At 44.4% G+C, this 14,003-nt stretch overlaps 1 protein-coding gene across 2 annotated transcripts in view; it reads left to right on the top strand.

Annotated features, from left to right (window-relative positions):
* The first annotated feature begins 474 nt into the window (after window positions 1-474).
* Window positions 475-14,003, top strand: part of gpsm1 (G protein signaling modulator 1) — a 152,727-nt gene continuing 139,198 nt past the window's right edge. Inside the window, exons 1-2 of one of the 2 annotated variants that reach the window (XM_033048936.1) lie at window positions 475-935; window positions 11,127-11,211. In XM_033048936.1, coding sequence (XP_032904827.1) covers window positions 929-935; window positions 11,127-11,211 — 92 coding nt within the window. In that variant the 5' untranslated portion in view covers window positions 475-928. The remainder of the gene's footprint in view (window positions 936-11,126; window positions 11,212-14,003) is intronic. The other variant, XM_033048937.1, reaches the window with a different exon arrangement.

Genomic DNA, 14,003 nt, shown 5'->3' with positions numbered 1-14,003 from the left:
GAGGGAATGGACAAGTGATGTTTCGGATGGGGACTCTTCAGATTGATTGCAGTGACTTGAAACTTGAAAACTTGAAAATAGGAGTGAGGGCAGGATAAAGACAAGCAAGTGATAGGTGGATGTTGGCGAGGGGGACAGACGGGACAAACACAAAGGCTAGAGATGAAACATTTTTTTCCTCTTCTCTCTTTATCTGAGAGGGTGTCAGATCAGGAGAGAAGAATCATGAAATGTAAAGCCAGAGGGAGGGATGTTGCTGGAGAAGGCAGTGATAGAGAGAGTGGAAGTAGGGGCTGGAAAAGGTGAGTGGAAAGGGGGTGCAAAGCAAAGATTATAGAGGAGCTGGAGCAAAGGGTGGTTGGAAAGTGGGGAAAGATTGTGGGAGAAATGGGTGCGCACCGGGGAAGTAAGCAGTGGAAAGAACGAGGGGTAGGAGGATAGTATTTAAAATTCGATGTTGGGTTTTTAGCTAGAAGTTCTGCAGACGGCAGATGGCACGATTGCTCCAGAATAAAAGTTTCACAAAGCAAACCAGAACTAAGTTTGAAACAATCATCCTTTAGCATTGCACAGAGTGACGCTGCAAGTTAACAATAAAGCTGTGAGTTGAAGGCAGTGAGTGGCGGGGTTGCGTTGTGTTGTGGAGCCATTGTACACGGTCTTTAGTTGCTCCCACTCAACCCGGGGAAGTTCATCCGTGGAAGGCGGCGGCGGCGGGAGCGGGAGGACCGTGACCGCAGGGGGGGTCACCATGGATGGAGCTGCCTGCTCGGCCACCGCTCCCCACTCGGCGCCGAGGCCCGGCTCTGGGATGTCCCCGGGCAGAAGCGCAATGTCCCAGTGACTGCGGGCGGCGAAATACTCCACAGAGGGGAACACAAGTTATAGTGGAGGAGAGGTTTGGAGCTGTGGTCACCTGCGGCCAGACATGCTGTGTAAGTAGTAGAATATATCACAATCATCACCACAAAGCTCGTCACCTTTACTTCCACCTACTTCAGCGTTTCAGGAACCTGAGGAAAATGTTGTCTTCACCGTCGTAATTGTTTCAAAAACTTCGGAACATTTTGCCTGATTCACTGTCTCGGGGCATTCTGCGTAAAATCTTCTTTCGCATTTAAAAAGGAAAGCCTTCTCACACGTGCCAATGTGACTTTTGTTGTGCGTTTGAGTTAATATGTTCGCTTCTCTCTCTCTCGCTCTCTCCCGCTGCTTACTTTTTATGACAAGGCCCAGAACGGGACCTCGGCCCCGCGTGAGAGTGTCGGCGGCAGGAAGGGGAGGCAAGGCCGGCGAGGCGTTTCCGATCTGTGGCCTTGTTATAGGGAGTTAAGTTGAGCGGCGAAGGTTGCATTCTCCTCCTCTGCTGCTGGGTTTTCATGTAAGGAAGAAGAAAATGTACACGTTTGGTCTGTGTTGTTGGAACACACTGGAAACTCATTAGCCCTCCGTTAACCTGGAAAAGGAAGTTAAAAGATTAATTTTGAAACAGTGTGTCTCAGCACACATGTGTTTTGGTATAGTATTCAAGTGGCCTGCAAACAAACTGGCAGAAACTTTAATGTTTACACGAATTTAGGACACCAGGGAATTATTGTTTAGCTGTAATATTCTCTTGTGGTTCAATGTCAACTGATTAGTGAGCTAACATTTATTTATTTTTCGCACACTTAAAGAGCAGTTGAGTAGGCATACGGCTCGATTATCATTTATCTGTGTCCGTATCTTTGTTTATACAGCTCACTGACATTTGTGTTCAGTAAGTGCATTTAACCACAGAACATTGCATCCCAAGACGTCAGTCTGTGTGACCCTGAAAAACTGGCAATGTTACATTAATCAACTCCAGATCTGTATGGATATCAAATTGTACAGCAGCTGGATCAATGAAGGGTGTAACTTGGCACTCCAACAAACTTGGACATGTTAAATCCTCCAACAGATTCAGACGTGTCAAATTAACTAATCTGAGGGAGGGAAAGGCTTTGGTGTTGTTGTACACTCCAGTAAGAGCATATATTGGAAAAAAAAGTTGCATGTTCAAATTTAAACTGAAAGCTCTCCAGCAGCCGCTCCACACCAGCTTTTCATGACATTTTCTTGGGCAGGAGAGATGATTATTGCACATTCCTGTTCTATAGTCAAAATACCAGAATTTGTCACCATTGCTGAGCAACTCTCATTTACCACTATAAAAATTAAATTTATAACTTTTCTACATTAGAACAGTATGTCCCCAAAACAGGCCCTTTGGCCCACAATCTCTGTGCTGAACATGATGCCAGGACCAACTCTTATTTGTTTGCACATAATCCATATCCCTCCTTTCCCTGCATATCCATGTGCCTATCCATAAGTCTCTTAAATGCTACTATCGTATCTCCCACAACCAACACTCCACAGTACATTCCAAGCACTCACCTCCCTGTGTTTTTAAAAATACACTTTCTCTGCACATCTCCTTTACACTATTTACCCCTCATAATTTGATTTACCTCAATCATGTTCCCCTTAACCTCCTATGCTCCAGGGAGAAAAGCCCTAGCTTCTCTAATCTTTTCTCATAACGGAAATGCCCCATCTCAAGCAACATTCTGTTGAAGTCCCTGCGCACCCTCTCCAGAGCTATCACATCCTTACTGTACTGTTCTGACCAGACTGCATGCAGTGTTTCTTCATACAAGGTTTAATAACGTTCAAGCATAATCTCTCTCCTTCTGCATTTATGCCCCAAGCAATGAGGGCAGTATCCTGCCTGCCTTCCTAGCCTTGTTGTATATCTCCGTTGCCACTTTCTAATTTGGCTGAGCCTTATTAGTGCTCTCGAAATGTATCACCTCACATTTATTTGGATTAATTCCCCCCTCTATGTTTCACCCCATTTTACATAAACATCAATATCCCTCTGTCGCCGAAGTTATCTTCTACATCTTCACCTACTCTGCCAATCTCTGTGTCATCCCTAAACTTACTTAACTTGCCTCCTCCATCCACAACAACAAGGGCCACAGTACTGATCCTTGTAGGGCACCACTAGTCACCGGTATCCAATTGCAAATACAACCTTCTACCATTATACTCTGTCTCTTATGGCCCAGCTGATTTCTGATCCAGTTTGCCAACTTGCCCCAGATCCCATGGGCCTTAACCTATTGAACTGGTCTCTCATGACGTATTGAAATGCATGTAAATTGCATTTACACCCAGCTCTCATCAATATATGTTGTTATTTCTTCAAAGGATTAAAAAAAAACTGAAGAGAACAAAAATTAAGTTACTGTGACAATATTGATAACCTTTCATTAGAACTGGTTGGTTTAACGGGGGCTGAAAAGGCTAAATTGCATGGTGAATCTTGAGGCCTCTAATGAGCTTAGTTGAAGGATGAGATGCTGTTAAGTTGTACGTTGTTGGGAACAGTGCAGGTGGCCAAAGGCAGAGGTTATTATGGGTGTCGGATGGAGAATTAAAGTGACAGGCAACTCGGAGCCCAGGATTACCCTTGTAGACAATGGCAGTTTTGCTAAAACAGTCATTCAATCTGAGTTTGGTTTCTTCTGTTTTCCAGACAAGATCAAGGGGGGGAGATATAAGATGGGTGGCAGTTTTGTTATCAGAAATCATCACTGGTGTGAGAAGGGATAGTATGTTAGAAGACTCATGAAATGTGGTTTTGTGGTTTGACGCTGACAAACAGAAAAGCACAGAATATTTATAAGGGCAATGAATTCCTAAATTGCATTCACTTTTTTTTAGCTTGTTTGTAAACAAATCATACGTGCGGGAATGGTGTAATTCTGGAATTAAGATAGGGAGATATAATGTTCTTCCACTGATATTCCATATTAATTATGACATAGTTACATTTAATAGAATTGTAGAAGATGATAAAGATTTACAAGAAGTTCTGAATTTGTGGGAACATCAATGTGAGTGGAATGAGAATTGAGTTAGCAGAAGTAACTGAAAAACAACTGCAGTACTTAACCATTCTCATACCAATGGGATCTGGTTTGGCAACAGCTCTGCCCAGGACAGGAAGGCTTTGCAGAGAGTAGTGTGTTTGGCTGAACGCACCATGGGAACTACACTCACCTCCCTGCAGGACCTATACACCAGGAGGTGCAGATCCAGAGCCAGCAAGATAATGAAGGACCCCTACCACCCCAGCAATGGACAGTTCCAGCTGCTACGGTCAGGCAAGCGCCTCCGCTATCACCCTGCGAAAACAGAGAGGATGAGACGGAGTCTCTTCCCACAGGCCATCAGGACTGTAAACTCTAATCTCACCAGGGACTAATTTACTGTTGGGTCTTTAAAAAAAATGTAAATATTGGTTCTGTTCTGTTGTTTTGCACAATCGTGCGGGCATTGCCACTTTCATTTCACTGTACATCTTGTACGTACATGTGACAAAGTTGACTTGACGTTGAGACAAAGGTACAATGAGATCTGGGGTCAGCAGTCTGGGCAAAACTGCACTGAGCATGTATGTCTTTGCACTACCTGATGATAACTTCGATAATTTTGCTGACTGGCTTTGATTTGTTCTTTCAGTGGAGAGGGCAACTGTGGCAACTTTTCATAATTCCAGTCTGATGCCAGTGTAGTAACTGTGTTGGAGTAGTTGGAATGCAAGTTTAGCATGCAAGTTTAGCTCACTACTAAGAAGCATACGTGTTTAGTTAGTGGGTTGGTATGTTGTCCCACAGTCTTTGCTGAATTCAGTGCTAATAGCCATCTCTTGAACGTAGGCGTAATGAATCAAATGAGCTGAAGACTGGGTTTAATAATACTGGGAATAAAGGGAGGAGGCCACGATGGCTTTGTACTGTTTAATGGAGGAGCCCTTTGAGTTGCTGTCAGTTCCTCACGCATACCCCAGGCTGTCACCAAACCATTGGCACAAGAATAACTGCAGCATCATTTCCCACACCAACCTTTCAAAAAGCTTTTGAAACAAAAAAAATTGAAGTAAAGGGGAAATTTGTCCAAATGAATTGATGAACATGCTTTTCTACTTTAACTATGTTCAAACCAGACTATGCGTTTTGTCCTTTGTTTCACTGAATTTTCAAGAGGAAACATGAAGGTTGTTAGTGATTATTGGCTGCTTACATGTAGTGTTGGCTTGAACATATAGTGTGTGGGGGTGGCAAGCCTAAATGCCTGTATCTTGCCTGCATTTATCTGACTCATAATGGCCCTGATGTGTGACTTAAACAGCAACAGCTATTTTCATGCAGAATTAGCTCAGTGAACATGTCTGCATAGGGTAAGAATGTAACAAGAACTCAACGTGTCAGCAGGAAGTGGTGAGCTTCTATGTTGGAATCCCATGTAGGGAAAAACTACTTAGACCTCCTATTGAAGGATTTGTTTTGCACAGAGCAGCTCCTTGAATGGTTTCACAAGTCATGGCAAAGGAAAATCAATTTACTTCAAATGCTGGAAATCTGAAATGCTGGAACCACTAAAAATCAGGCAACAGCTGTGGAAAGAGAAAGTAAATGTTTAAGACATAAGAGACTGTAGATGCTGGAATCTTGAGCAAACCAGAAATTTGAATTTATTTTTAACTTGGGTTGTGGGGAATGAGAGAAAGGAACTTGAATCTGTCATAAACTTTGCATCCAATGCCATAAACGTTGGTAATGTAATTACTGACATGGTGGTAAAAATCGCTAGCGATACTGAACAGATAAGCAATTTTACTGAAAGCTGATTGAGGGATAAATATTTATGCAAACTCTGCACTGGTTTGAAATAGTGCACTGCAAAATTCAGTGGGCACCTAATAGCGCTTTCTCACGGGGCGACTTGACGCAAGAGTTAACCAGAGTTGAACATCGTGGGAACCTCTTGCGATAACCGTACGGCATTCATTGACCACCGTGGCGCTAACGGCAGGTACTCGTGTAACTTGGTGACTCGGGAGAAAATTCAAACAAGCTTGAATTTCTCCAAGAGTGACTTGTACACTTGTGGTTGAACATTGCAACATTATATGCACGTAGTGGCCAGTGCGATATCCGTATTGACTCTTGCGTTTACCGTGGGAACTCCTGCGAACGGTGAACCCGGAAACTGGACAGAGGGGACAGAAGATGAGTAAAAATTGTCTTCTGTGGGATTGAATTAAAAAAATAAAGATTTGCATCCGCGTATGGACATCAACTTATTCATGAGTTATGTTAATGAGAATCAAGAAAATAACTATAATCTTTAAAAGGGACTTTACTGAAAGGTCCCGTATTTTTATGGTCCGTGAGAAATTTTTCACATGTACTTCTTTGAGAGATACAGCTCGGAGTCCTCGCCGACTAGCGATCGATGCCTTTCCGAAGCAGGGTCCGGAACGCTACCTATCAATGTTCTCCAGAGACCCGTGTAAAGGAGTGAACTGCACATGCTGGTTTAAACCGAAGACAGACACAAAAAGCTGGAGTAACTCAGCGAGTCAAGCAGCATCTCTGGAGAAAAATAGGTGATGTTTCGGGACGAGACACATCTTCAGACTCAATTCCGATTAGGATGTCTGAAGAAGGGTTCCGATTCGAATCGCCACCTATTCTTTTTCTTCAGAGATGCTGCCTGACCCGCTGACTTACTCCAGCTTTTTATGTTTTTCTTCCCAGATCTGACTTACCTGCTGAGTTACACCAACATTTTGTGTCCTTTTGTGCGTATTAACCAGCATCTGCAGTTCCTTTAGACATTACCTAACTTCAGATTTTAGAGATATAGCGCGGAAACAGGCCCTTCGGCCCACCGAGTCCGCGCCGACCACCTATTCTTATACACTCCAAGGACAATTTTACAATGTTACTGAAGCCGATTAACTTACAAACCTGTAATCTCTGGAGTGAGAGGAAACCGGTGCACCCATGGTCAGGATCGAACCCCGGTCTCTGGGGCTGTGAGGCAGCAACTCTACCACTGTGCCGCATGTAGTCAGATTTAATAAATTGCTGGTGTTGCTTCCAAAGACAGAGGCACTGATAATATTAGATCAGAATTGCATCTTTCTGCTAATAGTCAATTATTAGTCAATTAATAATAGAATCAATTATTGTTGGTGACATTTCACCTACGAATATCAGACTATTTTCGCAGAGGTAAGGGCCAATTAGGCATAGCAAAAGGTATGAACACTTTTAAACATTTTTTTCCGACTATTTTGTCAAATGCAAATACAGGGAGAATGATCAAAGTGCTCACATGGCTCACTCTGTTAGAAGCGTTCTGAGTTTAAATGTTCCGTGTATTCCTTCTTAAAGTATACATTTTTGTGTGGCCAGGGGTGCGATTGAGAACAGCTGGGAAAGGGCGGAGGGGGCGTCACGAATAACAGCGTTTCCCTGGCCATATTATGGCCCATTCCCCAACCGTAACATTAATCAAGCTCTGTCTAACTCCGCCTTCACACCATCCCCCTGTGACATGGGTTAGTCATCGATGGTCGGGCTGTGGGCCGAATGGCCTGCCAACGGGAGTCAGAGACTTGACACTGAGATCCATTGTGCAGGAAGGAACTGCGGATGCTGGTTTTTACCGAAGATAGACACAAACGCCACCTGTTCATTTTCTCCAGATATGTTGCCTGACCCATTAAGTTACTCCAACATTTTGTGTCTGTGTTCACTATGAACATTGAATTATTTAATTTTAGGTAACTTACACTCTCTCTCTCTCTCTCCCCCCCCCCCCCCCTCCCCCATGCAGTAAATGTCAGTTAACCAGTCCAAGGTTTGCAATGATGGTTCCCTCTTGGGATCACACTATCCCTAGCCAACAATTGGCCTATCAGGGAACCAAATATAGACATAAAGTGCTGGAGTGACTCAGTGGGTCAGGCAGCATCTCTGGAGGAAAGGGTTAGGCGACATTTCGGGTCGGGACCCCTCTTCAAAATACCCTGCTGAGGTCATCTGTTGTTGGCCCTGATTTGTCCCGGTCTTTTCTTGCTTCCAGTTCCCCCTACAATCATCCCGAAGAAGTGTCCTGACCAAAAATGGATTAATAATAATAATAATGGATGGGATTTATATAGCGCCTTTCTAATACTCAAGGGGCTTTACATCACATTATTCATTCACTCCTCAGTCACACTCGGTGGTGGTAAGCTACTTCTGTAGCCACAGCTGCCCTGGGGCAGACTGACGGAAGCGTGGCTGCCAATCTGCGCCTACGGCCCCTCCGACCACCACCAATCACTCACACACATTCACACACATTCACACACAGGCAAAGGTGGGTGAAGTGTCTTGCCCAAGGACACAACGACAGTATGCACTCCAAGCGGGATTCGAACCGGCTACCTACCGGTTGCCAGCCGAACACTTAGCCCATTGTGCCATCTGTCGTCTATTCCTTTTCTCCAGAGATGCTGCTTGGCCCGCTGAGTTACTCCAGCATTTTGTGTCTAACTTGTTGATTCAGACAGTTTTTGATTATCAAGTCGAGGGAGAGGAGGGGGAGACAGATGGGGGTGTCTTCATTTACTGGCGGCGGGTGTCTGTCACTGAAACAGGCAGGTGAGATTTCACATCCACCTTGTGTGTGCCTCTCTCTCTCTCCCTCCCTCCCTCTCACACAGGCTGAGAGACTCTGCCTCTGTGAGTGTACGTCTCTTTCTCCCCCTCTCCCACACACAGTAAGACCGAGGTACTGTGCTCAGTCCATCTGTGTCTCCCACATACACAGTAAAACTCTGCTTTGTGTGTGTATATACGTCTCCCCTCATTTCTCTCTCTCCCCCCCACCCCTCTCTTTCTCCCCCTCCCCACCTCTCTCTTTCTCCCCCTCCCCCACATCTCTCTTTCTCCCCCCACACACAATAAGACCGATGTATTCTGCTTAGTCTCTCTTCGCTCCCACACACACAGATAGACCAAGGTCATGTGCGCTCTTTCTCTTCCGCCAGTCACCCCGAAGTACATCACACTGCCTCTGTGCCTCTCTCTCTGTCTCTCTCCCCCTCTCTCCTAAGTAATGTAGCATCTTCCTGCAGTAATGTCACGGCATTAGTACAGGCATGTCTCCAAATGAGCCAATTCAACCAAGGGAGGATATTTATAGTGTGTGAAAAAAAAAGTGACATCATTTGTGCCACGTGATGATTTAACAACACTTCACAGTTCACAATCTTCATTCAAGATTTAACGGGAAAGCTCGGGAGACGGACAAGTCACTCGCACAAATAACAGAAATGCCGAGTACCGTGGGAACTCTTTATCTACCCCCCGTTATATCGTGTGATATCGTGCTAGGCCACGACCACTTCACTCTGGTTACATCTTGCGTCAAGTCGCCCCGTGAGAAAGCGCTATAAGAATGGGAATGGTGCCACAATTTAATGTGAGGATAGCATCTCTGACAGTGCAGGTTTCCCTTGGTACTGCGTGCACTGAATTGTTAGCCTCCATTCCTTTCTGAACCTGGCACAGATCCATCAAGGCAAGAAATCTGAGTGAAGAAAAGTTCTGCTCATCAGTTCTCTGCTATTCCACCAAAATGTGTCTCTCTCCTTCTAAATGGGACCCATAAATGGCTGCATATAATAACATTGCTCTCTAGGCAGAATGCAGACTATTTGGAGATATGCCATTAAATACACTCGCAGCACTGTTGCAACTAATTGGGATTTATATTTTTGTGCAAAATTTTGTTTTGCTAATCGCCAGCCAGTGCTTTTTGTGGGAAGAATAACTGCGTTCAGTAGGAGATTTAGCTGTACTTCCAGCGCCTTCAATGTTTGGCGTCATTTATAGTGACATTCTTAAGAAAATTAGATGTCTTAGTATCATGCCACTGTGAAAGTTATTTGTTACATGTCCACATGTAACTGCCACCAGCTTGATTAACACAGCTGCTGCATTGGACAGTTCAAGCATTCACTGCACAGAATTTATTATAGTTATAGTCATACAGCACGGAAACAGACACTTGGTCCAATTTATCCATAGTGATCAAGATGCCTCATTTAAGTTCCATTTGGCCATATCCCTCTGGACCTTTCTTATCCATGTACCTGCATAAATATCTTTCAAATGTTGCTATTGTCCCAGCCTTAATTACCTCCTCTGGCAGTTCCATGTACTCACCGATCTCTGAGTGAAAAAAGTTGCTCCTCGGGTCCCAATTAAATCTTTCCTATCTCACTTCAAACTTATCTACTCTTGTTCTTGATCTCCCTGCCCTGGGTAAAAGACTGTGTATCCGCCCTATCAGTACCCCTCTTGACTTTATCTCTCAGATCACCCCTTAGCCTTCTGTGCTCCAAGGAATAAAGTCCTAACTTAGTTTAGTTTAGAGATACAGCATGGAAGCAGGCACTTCGGCCCACCGAGTCTGTGCCGACCAGCGATCCCCACACATTAACACTATCCGACACCCACTTGGGACAATTTTTACATTTACCAAGCCAATTAACCTACAATCTGTCCGTCTGTGGGAGGAAACCGAAGATCTCGGAGAAAACCCACGCAGGTCACGGGGAGAACGTACAAACGCCGTACAGACAGCACCTGTAGTCGGGATCGAACCCAGGTCTCCGGCGCTGCATTTGCTGTAAGGCAGCAACTCTACCGCTGCGCCACCGTGACTGCCCTGAACTTGCTCAATCTCTCCACATAGGTCAGGCCTTCGAGTTCTGGCAACATCCTCGTAAATCTTCTCTGCACTCTTTCCAGCTTAACAATATTCTTTCTGTAGCCTAGTGACCAAAACTGAACGCCATACTCCAAATGCAGCCTCACCAACGTCTTGTACAATTGTAATGTAACGTACCAACTTCTCTACACAATACCCTGACTGATGCAGGCTAATGTACCATAAGTTGTCTTTCCTACCCTATCCACCTGTGACACCATTTTCATGGAACTATGCACATGTACTCCCTGAGCCCTCTGCCCTGCAGCGTTCCCCAGGCCCTACCATTCACTGTGAAGGTCCTGCCCTGGTATTGAAACCTCACACTTATTTCCACTGAATCCATTAGCCATCCATCCTACTCCCAATTGCCCAGCTGATCAAGCTCCTGCTGTAATTTTTGATAACCATTTTCAATATCTATGATGCTACCTATTTTAGTGTCATATGAACCAGTTCTGTTTTCTATGCAGCACGTGCTAATGGGATCCTGATGAATGGATCGGCCTTTGACGCAGGGACCGCAAGCTGGGAAAGTGCATGGTCTACTCGCAGTCGGTAAGCTTTGACTTCTTGTTCATCCTCTGTTGGGAATAGACTATGATGGAAGCTGAGGGGAGAAGATATTATTTCCAACTCTGTCATATCCTGAAGGCATTCCCTGTTTAATTTGTTCTGTGGAAGTGCTTTTTTTTAACCTGGTTTTGACTCGGTCAGCTATGGTAGTCTGCAAAGTGCAGTATGAATAACTAGAAGCAGCAGATTTAGTTGTTTCAAACAACACGTACTCGAAGGGAAAAATATTTGGCAAAGGGAGCCTAATTGAAGCTCTCTTTCAAAGAGCCTGCCGGGATGATGGGCGGAATAACCTTATTCCCTGTTGTATTTTTGATCCTGCAATGTGCATATTTTCAAAGACAATTTGCAGCACTTTATATGTTACTAGACTAAGTGAGACCCGTTGGGGCGCTTTCTGGAGCGCTAGTATGGGTGTTGTGGGCTGAAGGGATTGGTTTCCCGAGGGCTAGTATGCAAATTGTGCGCCAAATGGATTCTTGGGCTGGCGTCTCAGTCAATCAAGCCTGTTGTGCTGGCAACTCACTCACTCACGGCTAATCCTTGAAATTCTATTTCAAGCAGGGTATAAGGCCACCAAATTCAAGTGCAGTTTCTTACCACTTCTAGCAGGGTGCAAGGCCACCAAATTCAAGTACAGTTTCATACCATTTGAAGTAGGGTGCAAAGCCACTAAAGACAGCGAGTCATGACCTCTCCCTCCTCCATCTTGCAGAGACTGAGCCACACCCACATTTCCGGGTTTTATAACCCCTTCCCCCACCCCCCCATCACCGGAAAAGGTGTGGCTTTCATGGAGTGATTGACAGGAGAGAGATTCTCAACATTTTTTTAAAAACTAATAACACTTTTATTTTTCATTGATGGGAAGAATTCTCTGCACCTGCTCAGATGGGACTGAGTAAGATGGCCAAAAATCACAGCCGTAAGTGGTAGCGTTTTATCTAAAATCAATATACAGTGCAAACAGGAAGTAAGTGCATTTACAGTAGTGCCTTTTAACTTCAAGCCAAAGCACCCAAGCCGCCATTTGCAGTAAGTAGTGCCTTTCAAGTCACGCCACCATATGCAGTAAGTAGTGCCTTTTAACTTCAAACCAATGCACCCAAGCAACCATTTGCAGTAAGTAATGCCTTTTAACTTCAAGCCATTGCATCCACCACCATTTGCAGTAAGTAGTGCCTTTCAACTTCAAACCACACCCTAGCCACACCCAAGCCACCATTAGCAGTAAGAGGTGCCTTTCAACTTCAAGCCAAAGCAACCAAGCCACCATTTGCAGTAATAGCGCCTTTCAACTTCAAACCAAAGCTCCCAAGCCACCACTTGCAGTAAGTAGTGCCTTTCAACTTCATGCCACCATTTGCAGTGCCTTTCAACTTAATGCCAAAGCACCCAAGCTACAATTTGCAGTAAGTAGTGCCTTTCAACTTCAAGCCACAATTTGCAGTAAGTAGTGCCTTTCAACTTCAAGCCACAATTTGCAGTAAGTAGTGCCTTTCAACTTCAAGCCAATGCATCCACGCCCCCATTTGCAGTAAGTAATGCATTTTAACTTCAAGCCATTGCACCCAAGCCACCATCTGCAGTAAGTAGTGCCTTTCAACTTAAAGCCACACCCAAGCCATCATTTGCAGTAAGTAGTGCCTTTCAACTTCAAGTCAAAGCAACCAAGCCACCATTTGCAGTAATTAGTGCCTTTCAACTTCAAGCCAAAGCTCCCAAGCCACCATTTGTAGTAAGTAGTGCCTTTCAACTTCATGCCACCATCTGCAGTAAGTAGTGCCTTTCAACTTAAAGCCACACCCAAGCCATCATTTGCAGTAAGTAGTGCCTTTCAACTTCAAGTCAAAGCAACCAAGCCACCATTTGCAGTAAGTAGTGCCTTTCAACTTCAAGCCAAAGCTCCCAAGCCACCATTTGTAGTAAGTAGTGTCTTTCAACTTCATGCCACCATTTGCAGTAAGTAGTGCCTTTCAATTTCAAGACACACCCAAGCCAAGCCAACCAGGGGTGGGGGTGGGCGCGCTTTCTGGAGCGCTAGTATGAACCATTTTAGAACCAATAGACATTTTTTTTTGCAAGCTTTAGAACCAATAGAGACATTTTCTGCAAGCTTTAGAACCAATAGACATTTTCTGCAAGCTTTAGAACCAATAGACATTTTTTTGCAAGCTTTAGAACCAATAGACATTTTTTTGCAAGCTTTAGAACCAATAGACATTTTTTGCAAGCTTTAGAACCAATAGACATTTTTTTGCAAGCTTTAAAACCAATAGACATTTTTTTGCAAGCTTTAGAACCAATAGAGACACTTTTTGCAAGCTTTAGAACCAATAGACACATTCTGCAAGCATTTTAGAACCACTAAGGGCACTTACATTTGAGTAGACATGTGTTCAGTGTTATTCACAGCTCAGAGAAACGTGACCCTCTGCCTTCCTCCATCTTGAAGAGACCATTTGCAGTACGTAGTGCCTTTCAACTTCATGCCACCATTTGCAGTAAGTAGTGCCTTTCAACTTCATGCCACCATTTGCAGTAAGTAGTGCCTTTCAACTTCAAGCCAATGCACCCACGCCCCCCATTTGCAGTAAGTAGTGCCTTTCAACTTCAAGCCACACCCAAGCCATCATTTGCAGGAAGTAGTGCCTTTCAACTTCAAGTCAAAGCTCCCAAGCCACCATTTGCAGTAAGTAGTGCCTTTCAACTTCAAGCCAAAGCAACCAATCCACCATTTGCAGTAAGTAGTGCCTTTCAACTTCATTCCACCA

Source organism: Amblyraja radiata, chromosome 32, assembly GCF_010909765.2.
Source record: "Amblyraja radiata isolate CabotCenter1 chromosome 32, sAmbRad1.1.pri, whole genome shotgun sequence".
Lineage (NCBI taxonomy): Eukaryota > Metazoa > Chordata > Chondrichthyes > Rajiformes > Rajidae > Amblyraja > Amblyraja radiata.
Note: the sequence above shows the minus strand (reverse complement) of the source record. Positions and strands in the feature narration are given on the sequence as shown.